The sequence below is a fragment of the Pecten maximus genome, chromosome 6 (genome assembly GCF_902652985.1).
Source record: "Pecten maximus chromosome 6, xPecMax1.1, whole genome shotgun sequence".
Classification (NCBI taxonomy): domain Eukaryota; kingdom Metazoa; phylum Mollusca; class Bivalvia; order Pectinida; family Pectinidae; genus Pecten; species Pecten maximus.
Window position 1 is genome coordinate 23,872,661 of NC_047020.1, and position 18,505 is coordinate 23,891,165.

The 18,505-nt window shown below is 36.2% G+C and overlaps 1 protein-coding gene across 1 annotated transcript in view; it reads left to right on the plus strand.

Annotated features, from left to right (window-relative positions):
- The first annotated feature begins 2,413 nt into the window (after positions 1-2,413).
- The window catches only part of LOC117329300 (kelch-like protein 5), an 83,704-nt gene continuing 67,612 nt past the window's right edge, over positions 2,414-18,505 (plus strand). Inside the window, exon 1 of the mRNA XM_033887186.1 lies at positions 2,414-2,646. Within this exon, the coding sequence (XP_033743077.1) occupies positions 2,534-2,646 (113 nt within the window). The 5' untranslated portion in view covers positions 2,414-2,533. The remainder of the gene's footprint in view (positions 2,647-18,505) is intronic.

The following is an 18,505-nucleotide window of genomic DNA, read 5'->3' on the forward strand; positions in this document are numbered from 1 at the left end:
GTATACCCAGTACTCCATACTGAGGTCTGTATACCCAGTACTCCATACTGAGGTCTGTATACCCAGTACTCCATACTGAGGTCTGTATACCCAGTACTCCATACTGAGATCTGTATACCCAGTACTCCATACTGAGGTCTGTATACCCAGTACTCCATACTGAGGTCTGTATACCCAGTACTCCATACTGAGGTCTGTATACCCAGTACTCCATACTGAGGTCTGTATACCCAGTACTCAATACTGAGGTATGTATACCCAGTACTCCATACGGAGGTCTGTATACCCAGTACTCAATACTGAGGTCTGTATACCCAGTACTCCATACTGAGGTATGTATACCCAGTACTCCATACTGAGGTCTGTATACCCAGTACTCCATACTGAGGTATGTATACCCAGTACTCCATACTGAGGTCTGTACACCCAGTACTCCATACTGAGGTCTGTATACCCAGTACTCCATACTGAGGTATGTATACCCAGTACTCCATACTGAGGTCTGTATACCCAGTACTCCATACTGAGGTATGTATACCCAGTACTCCATACTGAGGTCTGTATACCCAGTACTCCATACTGAGATCTGTATACCCAGTACTCCATACTGAGGTCTGTATACCCAGTACTCCATGTTGATGTCTGTATACCCAGTACTCCATACTGAGGTCTGTATACTCAGTACTCCATACTGAGATCTGTATACCCAGTACTCCATACTGAGGTCTGTATACCCAGTACTCCATACTGAGGTCTGTATACCCAGTACTCCATACTGAGGTATGTATACCCAGTACTCCATACTGAGGTATGTATACCCAGTACTCCATACTGAGGTCTGTATACCCAGTACTCAATACTGAGGTCTGTATACCAAGTACTCCATACTGAGGTCTGTATACCCAGTACTCCATACTGAGGTCTGTATACCCAGTACTCCATACTGAGATCTGTATACCCAGTACTCCATACTGAGGTCTGTATACCCAGTACTCCATACTGAGGTCTGTATACCCAGTACTCCATACTGAGGTCTGTATACCCAGTACTCCATACTGAGGTCTGTATACCCAGTACTCCATACTGAGATCTGTATACCCAGTACTCCATACTGAGGTATGTATACCCAGTACTCCATACTGAGGTCTGTATACCCAGTACTCCATACTGAGGTCTGTATACCAAGTACTCCATACTGTGGTCTGTATACCCAGTACTCCATACTGAGGTCTGTATACCCTGGGAGTACTCTATACTGAGATCTGTATACCCAGTACTCCATACTGAGATCTGTATACCCAGTACTCCATACTGAGATCTGTATAACCAGTACTCCATACTGTGGTCTGTATACCCAGTACTCCATGCTGAGACCTCCAGATGGAGTGTAGGCATATCTGTGACCAGTCCATGTGTTTCTGTATGCCCAGTGCTGCATGCTGAGTGAGGGTGCAGTTTAGCCACCAACAGCTGTTTACTGTGATGGGGTATAAGACCTCCCTGGCTTATCTTTCAGTAGACAGGGGAAAGTTGGGGGCCCCCTAATCATCAGTTTTGTATCAAGTGTTAATATGAGACCCTGACTCACTTGTAGAACATTCACAAGGACCTTAGTACCTGAGAGAAGGTGGCATTGGAAAGGTACTACAAGGTGCCAGATGACAATGTTGTGTGTGTTGGCTGTTCAGCATTGATTTACTTTGTGGCTCTTGTGTTGGCATGTCACTGTGACGAAACCACCCAGCATCCTCCTGCTCCTTAGTGATGGAGCCTGGCCATTATACACCATAATGTGTGGGGAGGCTGCCTGACTGATATATATTGGTGTGGTCGACTGACCAGTAGTAATTTGCCTGGCTGACCCTTGTTTCACCACCATGGTCATTCTCTGTGGTCAGTGCTGCACCCCTTGACCTCCAGCTAAGTGTTCTCTCAGCTACATAAATTTGTTGTGATGGTCTCTGTGAAATTTCAGGATTAAAAACAAACACAGCTTAAAATGTTTTAACTGAAAGCACTTTGTCTCTCAGTTGATGTTGATAAATAATTCTTGGTGCTGTGTCGATGGAAAATCTCAAATCATCACAACTGGTGATCAACTTGGACATTTGGAACAGAACCAATACTACCAAATTTTACCATGGTATATGGCCTGCTGAAGTACTAGTTGTGCTAATTCAATTCCATAGATTTCAAATTCACCATTAGTGACATACTTGATTCTGTTGGCTGATAACCAGAATACATTTTATCAATTATAATCTTCTATCAATATTTATTTCGGTATTTTGCATCTAATAGCAATTTCAAATTTGTTTCTAATGTTGACCTGTTTCTTTGGATTTTGAAGCCTTTCAAATGTTGACCTACATCTGTGGATTATGAATTCCCAGACTTTGAGGATTTAACTGTTCGGAATTCCTGGTGTGAATGTTTTACAAGCAGTGTTTAGTACATGTCTCAGGTTAAGTGAGAAAGACCAGGGCTGTTCAGGGTGTTACAGAAAAAATAAAAACTCTCCACCCTGGGGACAATGGCTGAGTACCGACGACTCTGGGAAGACCCTATAGGGACTGTCAACGTCCCTCTGTACAATCGCATGAACTTCTCAACTGTGCCAAGGAAATCTGTCAACAAAAAGTCATGGTAAGCATCATTATTTGATCAGTTTATTTCTAAAATATAACATTTCAGGAATAAAACAGCTCAACAGGTATTGAAAAATCTTTGTCAAGGTACACAAGAAAACAAAAATCATAAATGAATGACTTAGTCGCCTTTTAGTGTTCTGGAACAAAATGATGTATTATTTGAATATAAATCACACACAGGTCTACTCTACATCAGTAATGATGGAAGGGCAGCAAATCAGATATGGTACTCCATTCAAGGTTTTAAAATAGACAATTAAGTTCAATTAAATTCCAAAGATAAAAAGAATCTTCTCTTCCTGGATGGAATGGAAAGAAAAATGTCTTCTGTATATCAAATTGTATGAAGGGGAAGACTTTGTTCCTTCTTACATTCCAAAATACTTTATTAAATATATTTGATTTAATAGGAATTTGGCAACAGGCTAGGTCTGTACAAGTCCACTCCCTCTTTTCTTTTTACTTGATATAAAATATTAGTGGGATAGCAATAGCATAACATTGATATGTATAAGGTATATAGAATCTTTCATGGGTCCGTTCCATGGACAGGGATATCTCAACCCAAAAGTGAAAACGTAAAAGTTTGAGTTGTTCAACTTGAAGCTTGCCAAGTTTTGGCCAGCCAAACTCTTACACAAGAGTTGAGAAATCCGTTGGTGTCCACGGAATAGACCCATGTTTGATCATTATGTTCTCACATACTCATCAATAAAACAAAATTCTGTTCCAAATGAACACATGTATGTGCAATATGTCATCCATTGGCCAAAAAAAAGAAGTCCTAGGTTAAGACACAGGTGTCTGACTCGTTTTATAAAATGATAACATATAAGAGTTAATATAAATGAGAAACCTGTGGTTGAGAATTATGAATTATGAGGGTTATGATTTCATGGAAACAACACAATGATTTCATGTGAACAATTCATTATTATGACTTCATAATGTGTGTCAGCTATCTTTACCTATCCCTGTAAAGACCAATAGGATTGCCCCTGTGTCAGCTATCTTTACCTATCCCTGTAAAGACCAATAGGATTGCCCCTGTGTCAGCTATCTTTACCTATCCCTGTAAAGACCAATAGGATTGCCCCTGTGTCAGCTATCTTTACCTATCCCTGTAAAGACCAATAGGATTGCCCCTGTGTCAGCTATCTTTACCTATCCCTGTAAAGACCAATAGGATTGCCCCTGTGTCAGCTATCTTTACCTATCCCTGTAAAGACCAATAGGATTGCCCCTGTGTCAGCTATCTTTACCTATCCCTGTAAAGACCAATAGGATTGCCCCGGTGTCAGCTATCTTTACCTATCCCTGTAAAGACCAATAGGATTGCCCCTGTGTCAGCTATCTTTACCTATCCCTGTAAAGACCAATAGGATTGCCCCTGTGTCAGCTATCTTTACCTATCCCTGTAAAGACCAATAGGATTGCCCCTGTGTCAGCTATCTTTACCTATCCCTGTAAAGACCAATAGGATTACCCCTGTGTCAGCTATCTTTACCTATCCCTGTACAGACCAATAGGATTGCCCCTGTGTCAGCTATCTTTACCTATCCCTGTAAAGACCAATAGGATCGCCCCTGTGTCAGCTATCTTTACCTATCCCTGTAAAGACCAATAGGATTGCCCCGGTGATTAAGCGTAGTAGAAATATAGCTAATTGCTAGTGTAAATGACCAAAACATACCTTTCTCGAAATTGAAAATGAAATACATGCATGCTTATGAATTTCAAAATATTTTCTGCTGTTTAAATTCATTTTTCAGTAAGTTTCAAAGACAAAAATTCAGCTGATATAATACCTTACAGGTTATTTCTGATCATTAAAGACTTTTTTCATATAAATCAATTCTTCTTCCCTGGTTGAATTGTTTAAACACATGGCTTTTTGAAATTACAGTACATATTTTTTTACAAAAAAATTTAGTTTCTTCTCCCTGTTCATTCAATGTCATTTTTTGTTTGCTTCAAGTTTGTTTTAACCGGGTTTTTTTCATTCTCTATCATGAAGTGACTTGTGTTTTCTTTGGTAAGTCTGAATGGTTTTGTAATCCTTGTCGTTACCAGGCGACAGAGTTTGAACTACATCCTGTCACTATGGATGCCAGATTATTTTCCCATGGTAACTGTATATATCCTGGGTCTATATTTACCTTGTGGGTTGGGAATCTTGTTAAAATTATGAGGAAAATATTGAAGCACTTAAGAATAAGTCTGTAAGCAATTAGTGGTTTCAAGTAGTATGGTCCCTCTATTGGGTAAGTCCGAGATAACTTAGATTGGAATTGTGGACCCAGACTCATTAACCAACAATTTGAAAAGGAAATTACTCACATTTTGGGTGTGAAGTGAGGATTATGGGTACTTCCCATATCAATAGAAAGAAAGGTTTTTCTCTTATTTACTGCAGATGCATGTATACATCATTTTTATTCCCCAATCATGAAATGGTGGGTTCATTGCAGGGGGCAGATAAAGTGTTCATGGCCCCATCCATCAGTCTATTGGTTGTACTATAGCTAGTTGATCTGTTTCTTGGTCAAACATCGTTGTAAGATAATGCTGACTCTTGCATGAAAAGCTCTTTAGTATAACATGATGATACATATATATGCAATATACCCTGGAGTAATTTTCATTGGCTGCTCCAGTGAGAAATCAATTATGATGTCATGATATCATATGGATGATGATGTGACTTCATGAATTGTGAATTCCACAAGAAAGTCTTCGTTTCATTAAGTTCTTCACATTTTGACAAAGAAAACTTTCAAATGTAGGTTTTCTGAGTTATGTGATAAAAAGTATCTTAAATTAGTTTTCATTTCAAATGAAATTTTATAAAACTCACCTTGAAGTGTAAAGGCTTGCAAAAATAAAAACTTCTCAATCTTGTTTCATGAAATCTCATCAAATAAAAACTCATTTTTTAAGACCTGATATGTATTAGAATGATTTAAATTTATGTTTTGATTATTTGTTGATAATGGCAGAAACCTTAATAATAAACATAATCTATAATTCAATTTAATTTACGATGATCGCTCAACAGGCTTAAACATTTCAATGGAAATGGGTTTGTCTTGATCAAAGACAAATATGTTAGTTTTATCTTAAATAAACTCAGCCGATTGAAAATCACACAACTCTTGTTTCCTTCGATCAGTCTTGTTCACAAAAGGTTGGAAGGTCTTGGAATATCCTATAAATACAGACAATTAGGTTGTCATTGACAACGGCATGTCCTCCATCTTGCTTGAGGAAAAAGCAGTCAGCACCACCAAAGCATGGCCCTATCGCATTTCATTAGAAGCCATTTACAGGAGTTTCCTTGTCAATAATCTTTACATGTGATCTTTAATACAAATTGGCTGAGATTTTCCCTCAGAATCAATATTTTGATCAATGGTTCTTGTTGCTGCAGCAAAAAAAATAACAATATTCTCTCGCTTGAACAAAAAGTTAACATGTACAGAATGTTGTGCTATCAAAAATCAATATCTACTTCATTTTGTGTAATAAACGTTGTGAGATGTTCCATGCTAACTGGATAATGAAATAAAGGCAGAACGATGATAATTAACTCGGTGTACATATACATTTACAACCATCTCACTCTGTCATGGATGGTACTCAAAAATAAACATGTAGGAATTGTTTGATATAAATCTTAATTAATCAACCAATTTTATTGATTATTTTGTATGATGTAAGACAGTAAGACACACAGACTTGATACAAATTGGTAAATTAAAATCACGAATACCACTTAACCTATTATTTTAAAATCCAATAACGAGATAACAAACTGTTCCATCTGGTCATGTAAAATTTGCTATAACATAGTATGACTCCACTGTTGTTAGACAGAATAGGTTAGCGCCATGAAAAACAGAGATAAATAGGAGGTAACGATAATACATATTAATGGCCAAAAGGAAAACTGTTTTAAAAACATTATAGAAAAGACTTGAATTAATCATAAAAAAGAATAGGGGTTTATGCTTAATTGAGGAAAGTAAGCGGACAATTATCAGAAACTTTTGAAAAGATAGAGAAACTGCTCAAAAAGTGTTTCAGTTTCAACAAACTTTATTTCATCATGAAAATGGATTGAACAACAGGTATAGTATCTCCAGTGAGAATATAGCATACTACTACTTAAAGATGTTATTTGAAATTTCATGTTTGAAAATTTGAAATATGAAACATGAAAAAAAAATATATATATACAAAAATATTCCAAATTTTAGACATGGACAAATATTAGAGTATAAGAATTATATGTAATTTTTGCTTCAAAGGCTTCTAAGGTTAAGCTTTACCATCTGGGTAAATAGGTATGAAGTTATCCATGTACACTGGCTTCAGGACCACTGGGATATGATTATATTGTCAGTCCTAACAGGTCTTTATAACACATGGCAGGCTTCCTGTGCTGGCCAGCACCTACTGGGACTAATTGGTCTGTGTTTCCAGGGGGATACATGTGTCTGTATATGCTTCCCGTATTCAGTCTGTAAATAAAATAAATTGTTTTTAAATTTGGCATAGATGGTACCACAGATGAATAATAAAATCATGCTTTTCATCACTTACAGACTTAAGGGCAGGTGCAGTATTAAAGTGGATGTTTTTTATTTTCTATTTACTTTGAGATATGTATTTGTACCTAATAGTAGGTTTTAAACTCTTACTCAAATATATTTATTGTACCTAGTGAACTAGACTGGCCACCAGACCCTAAGGTTTTTTTTTTAAAATTGCCAAGCTAAATTCTAATACCAGAGTATCTGCCCCTAGTTTGAAAATTAGGAGTTAGAATCAGAAATATCCTAGGGATCAAAATCATAAAGCTCAATTTTATTTATAAGTTTAATATTCTAGAGACAGGGGGCCAGTCTACTAGTGAACTTAAAACTCTCCTTTAAGTTAGGTTAATGCAGACTTGTGTATTAATTGTTCACTCAGAGATAATGGTGTGGCATTGTTTAGTTTTGATGTCACAATAATTATGGTAGTGTAACAGGAAAATGCAATGTCCATGCAGACTGGGACTCGAACCCGAGACCTCCGAACTCTAGACCGATTGTTCTACAATCATTTGAGCTACCTGGCCACCGCATTCTGTCCATCCAGTTCCACTTATTAGTAATAACTTATCATTAACTAATCATCTCCAAGTCGATTACAGATGAAGAATTAGTTTGATGATGTATTAAAATTAAAATCTTATCACAAGGACTTGACGCAAATTCCCATCGCACAGTTCATATACATGTGTGTAAAATATTCATTTTATGCCTATGATTCTCATTTACCCCTTATCTTTCAAGGCAGGGTAATGCTGATTATGTGACCTCTCAAGGCAGGGTAATGCTGATTATGTGACCTCTCAAGGCAGGGTAATGCTGATTATGTGACCTCTCAAGGCAGGGTAATGCTGATTATATCTCTCAAGGCAGGGTAATGCTGATTATGTGACCTCTCAAGGCAGGGTGATGCTGATTATATCTCTCAAGGCAGGGTAATGCTGATTATGTGACCTCTCAAGGCAGGGTAATGCTGATTATGTGACCTCTCAAGGCAGGGTAATGCTGATTATGTGACCTCTCAAGGCAGGGTAATGCTGATTATATCTCTCAAGGCAGGGTAATGCTGATTATGTGACCTCTCAAGGCAGGGTAATGCTGATTATGTGACCTCTCAATGCAGGGTAATGCTGATTATGTGACCTCTCAAGGCAGGGTAATGCTGATTATGTGACCTCTCAAGGCAGGGTAATGCTGATTATGTGACCTCTCAAGGCAGGGTAATACTGATTATGTGCCCTTCTAAGGCAGGATAAACTGATTGTTTTCCAATATGAATAATGATATGATCATTGAAGGCTGGGTAAACTGAATGTTTTGCAATACGCTGTACAAATATATAGTGTGTGACCTCTCAAGGCAGGTAAAATTATTAGCCTACCAGGCAGGAGTGGCCTCTCATGTCAGGGTAAAACAACAGGGGTTTAATGCATTGATACATGTATATATAGTAGACTATATAGCCACTATTGATGGGACCTCAAACTCCATAGTAAAACTAATAGTTTTCAATACAGAGAATGAATTGATGGCCTCTCCAGGCAATCAAACCCTTCACCACACAAATATTTGTATATCGTCTCACCTGTTTCTATCACTTACGTATGCCTGGGAAAAATACAAGTTAATAAATAAGCCAGGGGTTTGACTGCACACCACAGCCGCCCTGTTGCCTTGGAGTCAGTTCAAATTATATTTTGTCATGGAAAAGGACGAGTATGCTGACTGTGTACCAGTTACAAGCTTACTGGGAATGATTACAGCTTCTTTGGAGTATTAAATGTTGGCATCCTGCCAGGATTTTTATTAAATGTAAATTTGAATCATCAAGTTTCAAATATTTTAGTTTTTATCTTTATGTGTTGTGTGATTAAGGAGTTAGTCACTTGCAGATGGCAATAGCAGTAAGACCAATATACTGTAAAACTCTGTTGCTGAGGGATGGGCAATATATTGCTTTCAAACTCAATGTAACCTAAATATTTAATCTATTTAAAGTTTGAATTAAATTCACTTAAACTATTGTTGTAGAATTGAACCACTTAAAATTAATGCCTTTTCATGTTGCTTATAGATAACTTCAAGCTGACTGTTTCAGAAAACACAGAATAAGCATGTCCTCTGGCAGGCAGAATAAGTCAGTAGCTGCCAAATATTATATGGTCTGGGAAGGATGTTTGATATTAGATAAGTAATACTAGAACATATTTGGGACTGAGGTTTGATATTAGTAATACTAGAACATATTTGGGACTGATGTTTGATATTAGTAATACTAGAACATATTTGGGACTGAGGTTTGATATTAGATAAGTAATACTATAACATATTTAGGACTGAGGTTTTCTATTAGTAATACTAGAACATATTTGGGACTGAGGTTTTCTATTAGTAATACTAGAACATATTTGGGACTGAGGTTTTCTATTAGTAATACTAGAACATATTTGGGACTGAGGTTTGATATTAGTAATACTAGAACATATTTGGGACTGAGGTTTGATATTAGTAATACTAGAACATATTTGGGACTGAGGTTTGATATTAGATAAGTAATGCTAGAACATATTTGGGACTGAGGTTTGATATTAGATAGTAATACTAGAACATATTTGGGACTGATGTTTGATATTAGTAAGTAATACTAGAACATATTTGGGACTGAGGTTTGATATTAGTAATACTAGAACATATTTGGGACTGATGTTTGATATTAGATAAGTAATACTAGAACATATTTGGGACTGAGGTTTGATATTAGTAATACTAGAACATATTTGGGACTGATGTTTGATATTAGTAATACTAGAACATATTTGGGACTGAGGTTTGATATTAGATAAGTAATACTATAACATATTTAGGACTGAGGTTTTCTATTAGTAATACTAGAACATATTTGGGACTGAGGTTTGATATTAGATAAGTAATGCTAGAACATATTTGGGACTGATGTTTGATATTAGTAATACTAGAACGTATTTGGGACTGATGTTTGATATTAGTAAAACTAGAACATATTTGGGACTGAGGTTTGATATTAGCAATACTAGAACATATTTGGGACTGAGGTTTGATATTAGTAATACTAGAACATATTTGGGACTGAGGTTTGATATTAGTAATACTAGAACATATTTGGGACTGAGGTTTGATATTAGATAAGTAATACTAGAACATATTTGGGACTGAGGTTTGATATTAGATAAGTAATACTAGAACATATTTGGGACTGAGGTTTGATATTAGATAAGTAATACTAGAACATATTACCAATTTTTAAACTGAGGAGATTGTATTAGATATACATAAAATATTTACTTAAGTTTTTGTTTTTGTGTTTTGTTTTTGTTAGCATTATTTGAATTATTTTTAATTTGAAGCTTATCTTAATGGATATAAAACTACATACCCGGGGTACATACATTTAAGAGGATTGAAAAATTGACAGTATATATTTTCATTACAGTATGAAACATTCCGTTTTCTTACTTATTAAGTAAGAAAGAAGTAATAAAATGGACTGTTTTATAACAAATGTGATATCTCTTGATTCCAAATAGGCTACCTGATAAAGTGTATGACTTATATTAAATTATGACCAGAAGTTGAACTGTGTCAGAATCACATCTCATAGGCCAGTGCTTGATTAACACACTTAAAAAAAACAACTAATGAATAATTTGAACAGACAAGATGCTGCAAGGTCAGGTGACAGAGTCTTTTTTTTAGCACTTTCTTCGGTGAGTAGAAAAATTACAGGTTCAAACATTGTATGTAGTGTATATGAGACTGCTGTAATCAGGGGTGACTCACCCTATATATACATAGTGCAACGTAGGTCTTGATTTCATCAAAGCCGACATATGCGCTCTGGTAATGAAAATATATTTACTTGGAAGTGTGTTACATGATGTTTGAAGGAAACCATTTTCCTTGTGACCTAGTGTTGGATTTGTAGACGCTTTGGCGCAGAGCAAAAATATAACAGACACTCGTTCAGGCAACATCACCAAAATATTTATATTGGATACAAATCTGATACTAGTAATTCAATTCAACATAAAACATTAGGGACAATATCTCATGAAAAATGAAACATGAAAAGCTGTCTGATTGGCAGGATATTTAGACTTTCACTGAAGTTTGGAGAATTTTTGCCTCGGGTGAACCGCTGTCTTGCTGACAATGTCTTTGAAACTTCCTCCAATTAAATGGTTGTGTCTGGGACTATATTTATCTCATGGCGATGACATCATCACAAATTCATCATAACATCACTGCTATCATACTGCCTTAATGGTTACCACATGATCATCCACCAACCTGTCCCTGAACCAGGTGGCCACACTTGGTCAATAGCCCAGACTTGGTTGTCTTCACACTTACTCCATAAATACTAGTGTAATCTTAGTGAAGGATACGGATATACATGGGAACTGTTCATTTATGTGGACTTTGAACCAGTTTAACATATTCTTATGTCATCTGACATGAAGGGTCTTTCTTGCTTCATCTGTTGTCGTCCATGTGCACCGTCTGTAAAATTTTCACATTTCAAAGATTCACCTCTAACTTGCCTGATATGATCCTGAGATGGTCTGGACCAATTAATGTTATTATCTTGTCAATCTGAAATCCAAATGGCCACCATGGCTAACAAACAGTATCTTGGAAACCACTTATAGTGACTATACTGCTACAGAGTTATGTATACTACAATACTACCAGGGTCTTTGAAGTCATATGACTGCATGTTAAGACCCATGGGCCTCTTGTTTTAAATTAAACATAATAGGCAAAAATCTTGACAGACCTTCATATATTAATACAGCACTTGAAATTCTTTATCCATTTGGATATATATAATATGTTTTTAACAGAGCAGAGATAAATCTATAAATCTCATTTGACATGTTGAAGTCGTAAATTGGAAATGTTTGTTGTCTCTGGTAATGTACAATCTTTTATGATTTATAGCACAGCTTAGTCATTTTTAAATAAACTTCATATTGCGGACATCAGTCCTTAGATAGTTTACAAACATGGCCTCTAGAATGATCAAATTATAAATGCCCTCATTACAACACTTGGGATCCTAAATTTTTCCTTTCTTTCCTCATTGCTCTGTCTTTCTTTGTCTCCTTGACACTTGTCCTCATATGACCCTGGCTGTTTGGAGGACGTTAAACTTCTAAAAACAAAAGAAAAATACAGAATTAGAAATAAAATTGGCCTCTAAGATTTTGGTCACTAAGAAATGTCTGTTTCTAGTTTCCAGCTACATGGAGATAATCTAGTATTATAATTTAGCTAAGCAATTCTTAACAAAAATCTTAAGGGCCATTGTCCAGTCTAGATCTTTATGTATGATGTCTTTTACCATATATTGTTATCATTTCTGTAAGTGGACTACTTGGTCAGTTCAATTTTAATCAATGAATAAATAAATTTATTTACTTGGATCAAGAAAATCTATGACTATAAAAAAGATATGTTTACAAAAATTACAAATGTTGGATAGACTGTCACTTTACACATCAGCCAAATCGACATGGGAGGTCAGTGTTGCTGTTGGCAACCATCCATCCAAGAAGTTTCAAACTTCTCATCAGACAACAATGGTGGGATGACCTGTCCGTTGGCACACTTCCATCACTCAGCATTATTTACTCATCATTTTCTTGTCTGATGACAGAAGATTCCAGACTGCCAAAGATCTCCTGGCGTAACACACCACAATGTGTTGGAGGTGTATGAGGGTGCCTCACCTCTGATGGGGTCTGATAGTCAATGATGATTGATAGATTGATTTATTTATTTGGTTGTTGTAAGGTTAACAACATAAGAGGTCACACAGGGTCACATTGTACATAGTAGTCAAGATGGAGGTCAATTCTGGCATTTACTTCTACATGCAACAAAACACTTTTTCATATGTGGGTATGATGGACAAGGGTCACAAAATGTTGTAAACTTAGGGTGAGTCACATATTGTCAATGACCTGTTGTCATGTCTTTGTTGCATAAAAGAAGTTTCGAGGGACCATTTGATATTTCAAAAATAATGTTAAAGCCCCTCTCAAAAACTGCTGGTTTGTTTTAAAGAATTTAGAATTTTTGCGGTGCCCAACTATACCAACTTACCAGGTATAGGGTCTCTGTGTGCGTCTTGGGGTCAAAGACTTGTTGAAGGAGGGAGTAATGTAGCTGAACTGGACTTGGCCAAACACTGGTGGCCAGGTAGCTCAAATGGTTAGAGTATTCATCTAGAGTTCAGAGGTCAGAATTCTGAGGTCCATGGAATGGTTGATGTATTTTTCCTCTCCTAGTGTTACCAAAGCCTGTGGAAGACCACAGATGTAGGTACTGTATTTATTTTTATACAAGATTATAGTGTTCTGTAGATTTTATTCCTTTGCCTTAACTCTAAATTTATTTTTTGGCAGTTTTATTCTTAAATATCATAAAGCATTGAAAAATTCATTAGTAAATTGGATTTTCAAACAATGCTCATTCCATTTAAGAGTCAGACATGTCAATATCAGCTGTGTGTGATCTGTGTTGAAACACTTAACAAAATGAGGTGCTAAATATGGTATCTTTAAAATGAATTGAAGTTTATCTGATGTTGCTTTTGATGTGCGACAAATGTAAAAATATTCAATAATAAACATTATCAAATGTATTCCTTTGAGATGTTCGATTCAATACAAATGGTTTCAGAATGAATCTTTTTATTTTTATCATATTGTAGTCATTATAGTTTCAGGGACAATGCCTGTATAGGAATGATGTTCCTATATCAAATCAATTAATTTCAAAGCATGTATACAGCTACAACACAATAACATTCTCTGTTACTGTAAAAGTTGGTATTTATAACATCTATTTCTAGTTATTTTCAAGCCTAGAATAATACCAGAAAAAATAGATCCATGAAGATAAAGGTACCAGTTGCATGTTTTTTTTATCCTAAAAATTCTTCGCTGTCTTTTCAACATCCAATATTCTTCGATATAGATGTGTTTAGAAGATCAAATAATCTTTATGGTTTTTTTTTTATGAGAAAGTTTGACATAATACCTATTCATCCTTCATTTTGATACTTTGCATATAACATTCCTGAATAAAAACATTTGTAAAGTTTAAGGAATAAATGTAAATGACTTGTAATTCTGCATGCTCTTCTATCCTGATATCTACAATACACTCGGGTACAAGTATATCCTAGAGGAGCGAAGTATATCCTAGAGGAGCGAATTCCAGGTCTAATTTTAATTAAGATTATAAAATCGCTAGTTCATATTCGAGGGTCAATTGAAAAGTTTTGAGTCCTAGACTTGAGCAGTGCTGTCCTAATATGTAACAAACAGCCTGTATCATTTGGTCAGTACTCAGTACACTGAGAGGGATTATTTTAAAAAACAATATGTGTCCAAAAGTCAAATCTTGTAAGGCTCATAACTTTGAATCAGTCCTAATTATAATATACTAAGTTTGACTCCTGAGATTTCTATTTACACACAGCAGTAATATACATCAAAAGATTTTTCACTTTTGAATACATATTTTCAAAAAGACAGATATTTCAAGATAGTGCCAGAGGCAATATTATATTTTTAACTTGTTTACCTGAAGTATGTTTGAACTGTTTCCATGGTGACTTGAGAGGAGGGAGGTAGTTTTATCTTTACAGTTACAGACTGTGAAAGTGTACCCCTCCTTATCACCATCAGGATTCCTCAAGTTGCCAATGGTAAAATCCCCCCATCACCCTCTTATCTAACTGACATATCTACTTCACATGGCAAAGCTCAACTCTTTATCACAAAAATCCTGAAAATTTCCCATTACAATGACTCATGTGTTCTGACCTAATGGTGTGATGTCCCAGTGCTTCGCTTGTCAGTTGTCCATCCATGCAACCAGATTCCGAACTCAAATTCTACAGAAAAAAAAAAAAAAAAAAAATCTTTTCATGCTATGCAATTAATGTAATAACAGGATACTTGTTTGTTCTCCACATTGAAATAAAGGATGAAATTTGATTTTCTCTTGACAGAGTGTTAAATATTAGTGAGGCGACAATGTGTTGATCATTGTGGTTACATGTTCAGAACTAAGATCATGAGCGTGGGCAGACAAGCTTTTTATCTCATCCCCAAAGGAACCTGAGGTTCTCCGAAACCGAAACGTTACATGATTTTAAAGATTTGTAAATGTGATCAGCAGCCTAATCCATATTCTCCGAAGAATATTTGTATTATCTATAATTTGATTTTGGCTAGCTCCTACATTATGGTACTGCCCTCCTGTGATTTTTGTATTAAGTTTGGAACAGAGAACATGGAGGCTTGCACTGTATGATTGTCTATAATACCCCATAAGAAAGTTATACTTAGTGCTACATGTGAAAGCATTGCTGTTACCCTAGAAAAACTTGAGGATCAGATCTTTCCTGGAGGGGAAATATGTAACCGCAGCAAAATACTGCATTGCTAGAGAGATCTTCTCTTTAGCTCGATCAGTTGAGCATAAGACTAGTAAGTCTGAGGTCCTGGGTTTAATCTTTAGTGATTTGAATTTAATTTACCATTCAGTCTGTTAAATTCATATATTCTTTTAACATCTGAGGCCATTGTTGGAACCTGGCAGTAGTTCATATCATCCCCATTGATATAAATATTTTACCTTGGAATATTTTCAGAATTTATCAATTAAATTCTCTGCATTTTGAGCCTGGGTTCCGCTAGAATCAGCTTCCTTCCATCCCTTTCTTTTCATAGAAATAAATCACTGAATCCTTTCCTGACAACTCCTCCCATAGTTTTCATGCCAAAACCTCTAGCCAAAGTTCATCCAGATAACTACAGTTATGTGAAATTCCACAGATATAATCTTTATATTCTAGACCCATATATTAAATTTTGGTCTATGATATTAATATTTAAAGACTTTCTCTGGCAAGTGCCCTTTCTGTTTGTAAAGTGTATATTTTAAACAATATATGCACACATTATTGATGTATACCTAACCAGGCTTGCTTTGTCTCGTCTTGTTCTCAGTCAGTGATCGCTTTGGTCATGTAATGAAGTGTTGATTAACTAATAGCTGTTAAGTTCAATTAAGATCAGAATGTTGTTGATACACTCACCTACTTCACACCCCTAGTGTGGATAAGGGTTACAGGTTGGGTCAAGGTCATTCATTACTGAAACCTGACTTCACATCCCTGCATAATGTTAGGCCTGCAGATAGGGTCAAGGTCAAGGTCATTCATTACTGAAACCTGACTACACATCCCTGCATTGTGTTAGGCCTGCAGATAGGGTCAAGGTCATTCATTACTGAAACTAGACTTCACATTCCTGCAAAGTATAAGGCCTGCAAATAGGGTCAAGTTCATTCATTACTGAAATCTGACTTCACTTCCCTGCATAGTGTTAGGCCTGCAGATAAGGTCAAGGTCAAGGTCACTACTTACTGATACCTGACTTCACATCCAGGAGTGAGTTTACTAGGGATAGGCCAAGAACACAATCACTTGAAGGCCAAAGTCATTCACCATCGATGAATGAATTACCTCAGAGTGGGTCAATCAAAACTAGAGATACCGGATAGGATCTAGGTCATCCTTCATTAACCTTATGGCCCAGATATTACATCTTTAATTTACTTCACATATTTTACCTGAAAAAAAAATTATGATGGTTGTACCCCTACAAGCAGACTGACACTTCTAGAGGCTGAAGGCAAATATCTTTCCTAGTAGTGGACACATACTTAAATGTCATATAAAGAGTTTGATCATTCCCTAAGACTTTTCTCTTATCGAAAAGACATGTAAAATAAAGATCACTACTTGTATACCCAGGTGTGTGATTCACAGCTTGTGAGCCTCTTTATTTCATGGAAAGCAAATGTGTCCGGAGGAGGGACAACTCTAAGTATATTGGTGTGTGGTATATACTCATTGTGTCCGGAGGAGTGACAATTCTAAGTATATTGGTTTGTGGTATAAACAGACTCATTGTGTCCGGAGGAGTGACAATTCTAAGTATATTGGTGTGTGGTATAAACAGACTCATTGTGTCCGGAGGAGTGACAATTCCAAGTATATTGGGGTGGTATAAACAGACTCATTGTGTCTGGAGGAGTGACAATTCCAAGTATATTGGTGTGTGGTATACAGACTCATTGTGTCCGGAGGAGTGACAATTCCAAGTATATTGGTGTGTGGTATACAGACTCATTGTGTCCGGAGGAGTGACAATTCCAAGTATATTGGTGTGTGGTATACAGACTCATTTTGTCCGGAGGAGTGACAATTCTAAGTATTTTGGTGTGTGGTATTATACTCATAGTGTCCGGAGGAGAGACAATTCGAAGTATATTAATGTGTTTTGTATAAACAGACTCATTTTGTTCGGAGGAGTGACAATTCTAAGTATTTTGGTGTGTGGTATATACTCATAGTGTCCGGAGGAGAGACAATTCGAAGTATATTAATGTGTTTTGTATAAACAGACTCATTTTGTTCGGAGGAGTGACAATTCTAAGTATTTTGGTGCGTGGTATACAGACTCATTTTGTCTGGAGGAGTGACAATTCTAGGTATTTTGGTGCGTGGTATACACAGACTCATTATTTATAGGTTCAGTGTCAGCTCAAATCACTGTACCGCCATCAACTTCATCCTCACAGACAAATAATTCTCTTTCTTCTAGTTCCGATCTGATAAATCACCAGAGTAATCTTTTTCAGGACCTGTCTTGATTAATAAGTCTTTCCTCTCATGAATCTATCCTGATAGCTCCTTCCTTACACATTCTGTGCAGATCCGCTCTCTCTGAGTTCTATCCTGATTAATTATTCCAAATTTGTGGTGCTAAGTTAATGCTATTATGCTTGTGCTAATTGCACGTTTGTGATTAATTGCCTTCCATTGCATTAAGCCTCAAATCTTAAACTTAATAAGCCAGTTGTCTCGAGAACAATTTACAGGGAAAAGTGTATTGTAAATTAGACTGTCCTGAATATAAGCTGATAATGAACACATCAGTCATAGTGTTATATACTTAGGTCTACAAGTCATGGCCCCAATTTACCAATATTCCTTAACCTTTGGAAACCCTTTAACTTATATTTTTACATACGAAACATTCATGGAATTTAAAGAAAGTTCCATACCTGAGATTTGTTTCCTTCAATGCAGTAATGCTTTCCTGTGAACAGTTTTAGGTTAAGGAGTTA